Below are 8,045 nucleotides of genomic sequence, written 5' to 3'. Positions count from 1 at the left end.
GAAAAGAAAAAGAGGCTTGTACATAAAACTGCAGGTCTTGCCTGTATGGTTTGCTTTTTTTTTTAAATGTACATAAGTTCAACCTGTAGCTTCCAAAGCTTTCCTGCTTGTCTGTGTTTCTTTCTAACCTTCCCTCTATTTTTTTTTGCCTTTTTTTTTGGAGGGCAATTGAGGTTAAGTGACTTGCCCAAAGTCACACGGCTAGTTTTTTCCCCTATTTTCTTTTCTTTTGCCTTTTTTTTTTTTTTTTGGAGGGCAATTGGGGTTAAGTAACTTGCCCAAGGTTACACGGCTAGTATTTTTGTGTGGGTGTTAATGTCTCAGGCCGGAACCGAACTACAGTCCTCCTAACTCTGGGGCCATTGCTTTACTCACTGTGCCACCTAGCCGCCCCTCCCCTATTTTCTACAAGAAAAAACTGCCTCCATGACCCTTTTCCTTCCTTCCCTCCCTCCCTCTTCCCCTTCTTTTCTCTCTCTCTCTTTCACCCTTATCCTTAGCCCCCTCATCCTCTCATTCTACTCTACTTCTCAGTAGAAAAAAAAAAAGCTCTTGCAACAAATCACATGAGCATTTTTGACGGCCACATCGCACTGTTGGCTTCTATTGACTCTGCAGTCCAAAAAAACCCACTGCTCTTCTCCAGACAGGCTTCCAGCCACACTTCTATCTTGTACTTGTACATTCATTCCTATTAAATTTCATCTTCACAGATTTATTCATTCAATGCTCAAGGCTGTTGAGATATTTTTGTGAATTCTGTCATCCAGCATGTTAGCTCCCTTCCAACTTTGGGTCATCTACAAAATTGATCAGCATGTCAACTACACCTTTATCCAAGTTACTGATTTAAAAAATAAAGCAAAACCAAAATGGTATTATAGGATTTAAGGTGAAAGAAGGATCATTTTAAGGTGGGGGATTAGAGAAGGTCTCACAGAAGAGCCGGCAGAGACAGCATGAGGTAATAGTAGATAGAAAGCTGGCCTTGAAACCAGGAAGATCTGCTTTCAGTGCTCTAGACAACTCTCAAAGACTACAAGTTGCAGGAAAAAAGGTGACCCATACTGGTGGAAGTTACCTGGGAGTTCCTTATACCAATAAAATCACAGGCCCAATCTCTATTCATTGGAAGCTGGTCAGGATTTCAATTGGTAGGGGTGGGGTGGGGACAGACCTTTTCTCTTAGTATCAGCCTCCTCAGTTCCTGTGATTTCTGTCTCTAGTCTCCTTTAGTAACTCACAGGGGTGATCAAATCTAAAACATCTCTACTGCCAAGACCCGAGTGCTAAAATCCCTCTCTATGGTTCATTCATTAAACAAAACCTTTTAAAGCACCTACCTCCTGTATATAATGGATTGCCGTCGGGAACCACAAGACTGCAACATTTCAATAAGGAACAGTTCCTGTCCTAATGGATCTTATGTTCTGATAGGATGACATTGATAAAGAAAGCTACAGTACATAGTATTATCTGGCAAGTCCATTAGAAAAGTGAACAAAGTTTTATGAGATGTTTGGGAGGAAAGTTTGTTACCAAAAATAACATCTGAATTGGGCTTTAAAGGGTGGCTAGGATCCTAGAGTGAAAGAAAGAGGAGGTAGAATATTCTAGGTACAGCACGGCCATGAGTGAAGACATGGAGTAATTGTTCAAGAGTAGCAGTGGGTGGGGAAAGACAGTAGTACAATTTTGTAATACAGAGTGAGTAGAGGGGAATAAATGAGCTAAGCATGAAAAGATGGGCCCTTGAATATCAGTCTAACGGATGTTTGAACAATTCTCAGTAAAGTCACTGAAAATTTGTGAGCAGAGAAGTGTCATGGATAGATCTAAGCCTTCTGGCTACCATTTGAAAGATGGATTATTGGGGGTGGGGTGCATCAAAGGCAGGGGGAAGTGAAGGTTAGAGGCTTGAAGACCTGTTAGAATATTGGCAATAGTTTAGCTGGGTGGTGATGAAGTCTAGTACTGGGGTGGTGGTAATGAGAAGAGGACTTGGTAACTGTTTAGATCACAGGATAATAGGACCATAGATTTAGAGCAATGAGGGACTTTGTAGGTCTTCTTGTTCAACCCCCCTCATTTTATGATGAGGAAACTGAGTCCCAGGAAAATTAGAATGACTTGACAAAGGTAGGAAGTAGCTAAGCCAGGCTTGCATCACAAATCTTCTGACTTCTTTCCACTACTGTGAAGGAGGGGAAAGAATCCCAGATAATACTAATGCTAAAAGCATGGGAGACTGGGCGAATGGTGATGCCATAGAAAGAAAGTGAAGTCAAAAGGAGGAATAGCTCATAGGACCAAAGATCTGGAGCTGGGATAGACCTTGAAAGCCTTTTGGACTGGCCCCCTTGTGAAACCATTGAGGAGAAAGATCATAAACTTGACTTTGTACAGCTTGAGTTGGACATGGAGGTGGAGATTTCTTCAAGCAGTTGGAAACGTGGACTTGGTGTTTAAAAGAGCCAACATACTTAAATGTGAAACTTGGGAAATTAAGTGATTTGGGTGGGAAATAGATCACAAAGGGTGACAGTGCAGAGAAGACCAAGACAGATCCTTGGGGAGCACCCAAATTGAGGGGGTGGAAAAAGGAAGGAGACAGATAAATAGAGGTCCAAGAGATGGGAAGAGAGCCTGAATACTCTGAAGCCAAAGGAAGACCCAACTCTTCTTAGAATTTTAAAGAAATTATTGATATTTTTGTTTTTACATCCCCTTAATTAAAAAAAAAACCCTTCTCTTCCCCCTGCCCTTAAGTCGCCTTTGAAATGAAGAATCGAAAAGACAGAGTTGAGTAAAACCAGCCAACACATCCACCAAGCCTAACAGAATATATCAACACGGAAGGACCTGAATCACAACTTCACTCCAAATAGTATCGTGTCTAAAAAAAAAAGTACGTATCTTAATTTTAAAATGCTTTTTGTTGCTAAAACAAAACACCAAAAAACAACAACTTGAAATTCCTTCGAGATGTAAACGTTCCTTTTATATGCACTGGGAAACAAAACATATTTGTGTGGCTCGCTTAATTGCAATCGTTTTATTGTGGGGTTCTGGAACCGAACGAGCCACATCGATGACATCTCCACGCTGTGCTTGTGTATGGTAACATTTACCCTATTCTATGCTATGCTTAGCACACACATGTACATAGTTAGCACAATGTTACACATAGGCACATAGTTAACATATTATACAAATGCACACATGCATATTGGGTGATATTGAAGAATGGAGGCGTCAACTGGGGGATGACGGGTCTTGGAGAGTCGTGGGGAGCTCCAAAAAGCAGACGTGAGGACGGAGAGGGCAGAAGGCAATGGGGGACGGCCTGTGCAAAGGCTCGGGGGCGGGAGAGGAAGCGCCTCGTTCCGGGAATAACCAGGAGGCTGCTCGTTTCCAGGAGCAAGTCTAGGACCCAAAGGCAAGACGCGGCGAATAGGGCTGAGGCTCTGGCGTCGGAGGAGCTGGGTTCAGATCCTACCTCGGACACCGAAGGGATCGTAGACGACTCCTTGGGCCTCAGTTTCTTCATCTGTAAAATGACGTGGTCCTCCCACAAGGCCTCGGAGGTCTTTTCCTGCTCCCGTCAATGACCCGGGCATCTCCGCCTTCGCTGAACCTCAGTCGAACTCGGGTTCTCCGACCCACGACCGCTCCCGCCAAACGTCGGGAGGAGGCGTCCGCACTTTCGACACACTTTTGTGACCTTAAAAAAGAGCCTCCAACCAAACGGTTCTTACTGTCTAAAAAAACCAAAAAAAGCATCTCGGAGATGTAGAGTCAGTCTTCCGCCTCTGCAGCCCGCGGGAAGAAAGAAGGAGCCGGCGGCGGGCGCGGTGTCGAATCTGCGGACGCCGGCGTTTACGTCGGTGATAGTTTTACTCTCCCGCGACGGCGTCGAGCGTAGGCCAGAGCAAGATGGCGGCCCCGCGCAGGTAGTGAGTGCGGAGGGAGCTGGGGCTGGGGTCCGGCCTGCGGGGGTCGGAAGGTGACAGGAGGGGGCCTCTGGGGGGGGGCCTCGGGGACCCGGGGGACGGAGCTGGGAGCAGCCCCGGGCCCGAGCGGGGAGGAGCGGAGACTCCCCTCGCCGCATCACAGTGGGGGCGGGGCTGCTCAGTTTGGGGGCGTTGAGGCGCCTCGACTCCTGGGGTGGTGGTGGGGGGGGTCTCTTTCTGTCTGTGAAGAGAAATCAGGGGGTTCGTGAACTTAATCGGGAAAGAAAGCTAGGTTCGTGTTCCCTGCCCCTTGTTTTCCTTGGCCACTCTCTGTAAGAATGACGTGGGTGGTAAGATGGGTAGAGCGCAGGATTTGAAGGCCGGAAGACTTGAGTTCGAATTCTCCCAAACTCCCTGGCGAGGTGACACCCTCCCTGCCCCATCAGACCGAGCTCGTCGAGGGCTGGGCCGATCTTTTACCTTTACTTACCCCACGCTTATGGACTGACCCTGGGCAAGCCTGTAAAGTGGGGATAATAATAGGACCCAAGGCTGTTGTGAGGCTCAAATGAGAAAAAATATAATTTAAACGTCATGAGTTAAAACAATAATATAAAATGATTTTATGATATAAAACACAAAAGAGGTTAAAACCCAGCCGCATAAATCCTGGCTATTGTCAGCATCGTTATATTACATAGTTTCATTTTATGCATTTAAAAGTGTCCCGAGGAGGGGTCCGTGGGCTTGACTAGATTGCCAAAAAATGTGAATAATTTTTAGCTTTAAGCTTCTCGTATCGTGGACTCTGGCACGAAGCCCCTCTTACAATCATGCTTTTAAATGCATTTAAAAAGTACACGGGATATATTTAAATAAAACAAAAGGCAAACAAATTACAAGGAGATACGGTTATCGAAATATTAGAACAAGTTCGTAGCCCCCGCGTTAAGAAGCTCTGCTGGGGAGGTTTGATGGCTTAGTCCTCCAATTCTGGAGCTGGGAGAGCCTTGCCTCCTTCGTTTAAAAAGGAGGAAGCTTAGTTTCGGGAGTGAGTGACTTACCCAAGGTTACACAGGTCCCACCTGAGAGAGGATTTCAGCAGGGGGTCCTCTGCCCAAAGCCAGAGTGCCCTTTTTTATGGTGGGCTGGGCGAGGGGGTGGGGGGCTCCCCACGAGGGTGTGCAGATGAGGCATCTGCTTAGCAGGAGAGCTGGGTGCCCCGACCTCTGAAGAAGAATCTGACTCATAGATGGAGGGCTGGACACGGCCTCAGCAGCCACCTAGTCCAGATCTCTCACTTTGCAGATGAGGAAAACTACCCAGTGTTTTCTGTATGTGTATATACCCATGCAAAAAGTCCTCTTCCTTTGACTGGTAAGCTGCTGGCATGGGGGACTAGCGCTGATTATTGGGCAGAGAAGTGACTCCAGAGTCAGAAGGTTTAAACTATCCATTTCTCACTCTTAATGGTCCTGTCATTCTGGGGAAATCAGTTAACCTCTCAGGGCTTCCTTGATCTTTATTGGGAGAGGGACTTCTCCCTATGTTGCCTATGGAATCACAGGTTTGGACCTCCCAACCCCCCCCCAAAAATAATGTCATGGGATCACTTGCTAGGCTTCCCTTGAAATTGATTAATTTTACTTTCTACTAAAATAGAATCAATTTTTAAAAAAGGGATTAAACACCTGCTATGTGCCAGGTACAGGGGTAGACATAGGGAATATAAATTCATCAGTGAGATGGTCTTTGCCGTCAAGGGGCTTATGTTCTACTGGAGGTACAATTTGTTTCTGGCGATGAGGTGGAAGAACACAATTTTGGATAACCATTTCTTCAAAGAGTTAAGGCATTTGAAAATGGCTCTGAGTCCTACAGGATGTGAAGTAATCATGTCAGGGAGTTCTTATCATCATACGGTCATGTAGTTAGAGCTTGAAAGAATATCAGAGGCCATGGAGTTTCTAAACTCCTTTTACAGATGAGGAAACTGAGGCTCAGAAAGGAGGCACATGGACTTGCCAAGAGTCATACAGCTCATACAATCTCATAACAAGAGTCATACAATCTCAGGGAGGATTTGAACTCATATCTTTCTGACTCTTAAGGATTCTCTCATGCTGCCTCAATGAAATCTCATGTGGCAAATTAAAATAAAAAAACATTTGGAATAAGCTTCCAGAAACATTCTGTTGTGTTTTAGTATGTATTCATGTGACAAAGCCAAGTCCAACAGGAAGGGTGCAGTTCTTTACGTTTTCCTCTGAGGTTACAAGAGGTTGTGATTACATTTTAAAATATTTGATAAGCTCTTCACGGGTGTGGTTTCCATTTTGTTTCTGCAGATATGGACTCTTTTTTCCAAAGAAAGCACAGCTGTTGCAGAAACCTGTTTTGCAGAAGCCGTCAGTATTTGGAGATGACTCTGATGAGGAGGTAGGGATTTTGGTATCTTTTTCCTACTTTTATCAATTGAGTGCACAGCAGAATTTTTTTTTTAACTTTGGCTGTAGAGTTGACTGTTAGCAATAGTGATACAAAAGTGAAATTGAGCCAGGATGAATTATAATTTATATTTGCATTCTGAGGCAGCACAGTGTAGCAGCTGAAAACTGACCTCCGAACTAAGAGACCTGGGTTTAAGTCAGGCTATTTGTGGTGGTAGATTCAACTTTATTTTTTTTTTTCCAAATGAAACAGCTGTAGTCTACATGATTTGTTTCAAAATTAGAAATTTTAGGTTTTTTTTTTATAAAAAAATTACAAACTTGAAAGCAAGCTTTCTTTAGAGAGAATGACTTATTTGAAAATTCTTATAAAGAGACCAAGCATCTGATTAGAGGTCATCCTAAATAGCAAAGGATCTAATCCTTGAGTAGATCTGGCAGATTGTCATTTAGAAATTATTTTTCAGGAAAATAATTTCAATAATGAATGCTGATGTTTTGCATTTTTATTGCTTTGAGGTTTGCAGTGCACTTGATGTGAGTTATTTGATTCTCATTTTTACCTTTGGGTACTTTGGTTTTGGCTGAATTTGATTGCATAGTTAGAAGGTGATATAGAATTATGTTATCTTTGTTAGTGGACAGATGGTAAAAGTCTATTAACAGCCACTTTCTTTTCACCAACCAAAACTATGTATTTTCTGAAACCTTAGTTCACAGTAGGAACAAAAACTCATGCTTGAGGCTTATCTGATAATTGTCTCATTATTTTTGCCTGTTTCTAGAATTGTTGTAGAATCTTTTGTAATCATCGGTCTCACAGGTTCTTGTCGAGTAGATGAATGATGTCTCTTCATTGCTATCATTCACATCATGGGTAATTACTACATAAATCTATCTGGTTGCCTTTGTTCCCCAGTAAGTTGGTGCAGGGCAATAGTAGGTGGTGAATTGGTTAGAGCCCCAGGACTTGGAGTCAGGAAGACCTGAGTTCAAATTCTGTCTCAGACACTAACTTGTGACCCTGGGAAAGTCATTTCACCCTGCTTGCCCCAGTTTCCTTATCTGTAAAATGAGCTAGAGAAGGAAATGGCAAGCCGCTCCAGTATCTTTACCAAGAAAACCCCAAATGGGGTCATGGAGAGTTGGACACAACTGGAAAGGACTGAACAACAGCAATAAGCTGAAACATCTTAAGTATAGAAGAGTTTCTTCTTTCTTCTTTTCTGGACGTCATGTGCTTGAGTATGGATTTCACTGAATGGTCCCTCTCAGTATTCTGGGGCTTTGTGCCTGCACAGGGATGTTTCCTGAAAACCTGATCACTTGGATACCTCACAGTGCACAAGGAGTATTCCTTTTCTACACAGTTTTCTGTGCAGGACGTCCTCCATGCCAGAGAGAGGCACACACCATTACTGTTTTATTCCTTGTGTAACATAAGAAATCAGAGTATCCGGGAACAACAGTTCCCTCAGTGTTTGCATCCATCAAGGAATCTCCTGATCACAATATGCCAGGAAGATTTAGGAAGAGAGCAGTTATGGCTCACTTTGTGCTATTGGCAAATGCTTTTAAATAATCATCAAACTTGTCCAGTAGCCTCTTGTATTTCAGTCACTTGAAAGTGTAAAGTTGTATT

The 8,045-nt window shown here is 43.6% G+C and overlaps 1 protein-coding gene across 3 annotated transcripts in view; it reads left to right on the top strand.

Moving 5' to 3' along the window:
* The first annotated feature begins 3,846 nt into the window (after positions 1-3,846).
* The window catches only part of NSRP1 (nuclear speckle splicing regulatory protein 1), a 63,113-nt gene continuing 58,914 nt past the window's right edge, over positions 3,847-8,045 (top strand). For all 3 annotated transcript variants that reach the window (XR_011168652.1, XM_069089739.1, XM_069089738.1), the window contains exons 1-2: positions 3,847-3,953; positions 6,302-6,392. Coding sequence is in view for 2 of the 3 variants with exons in the window: in XM_069089739.1 (XP_068945840.1) it covers positions 3,937-3,953; positions 6,302-6,392 (108 nt within the window). In the remaining variant the exon portion in view is untranslated. The remainder of the gene's footprint in view (positions 3,954-6,301; positions 6,393-8,045) is intronic.

Source organism: Petaurus breviceps, unplaced genomic scaffold (genome assembly GCF_028583685.1).
Source record: "Petaurus breviceps papuanus isolate PSGF00001 unplaced genomic scaffold, PetGlider_PUasm1.0 186, whole genome shotgun sequence".
In the NCBI taxonomy this organism is placed as follows: Eukaryota; Metazoa; Chordata; class Mammalia; order Diprotodontia; family Petauridae; genus Petaurus; species Petaurus breviceps.
The sequence above is the reverse complement of the archived record's forward strand: the minus strand, read 5'-3'. Positions and strand labels throughout refer to the sequence as shown.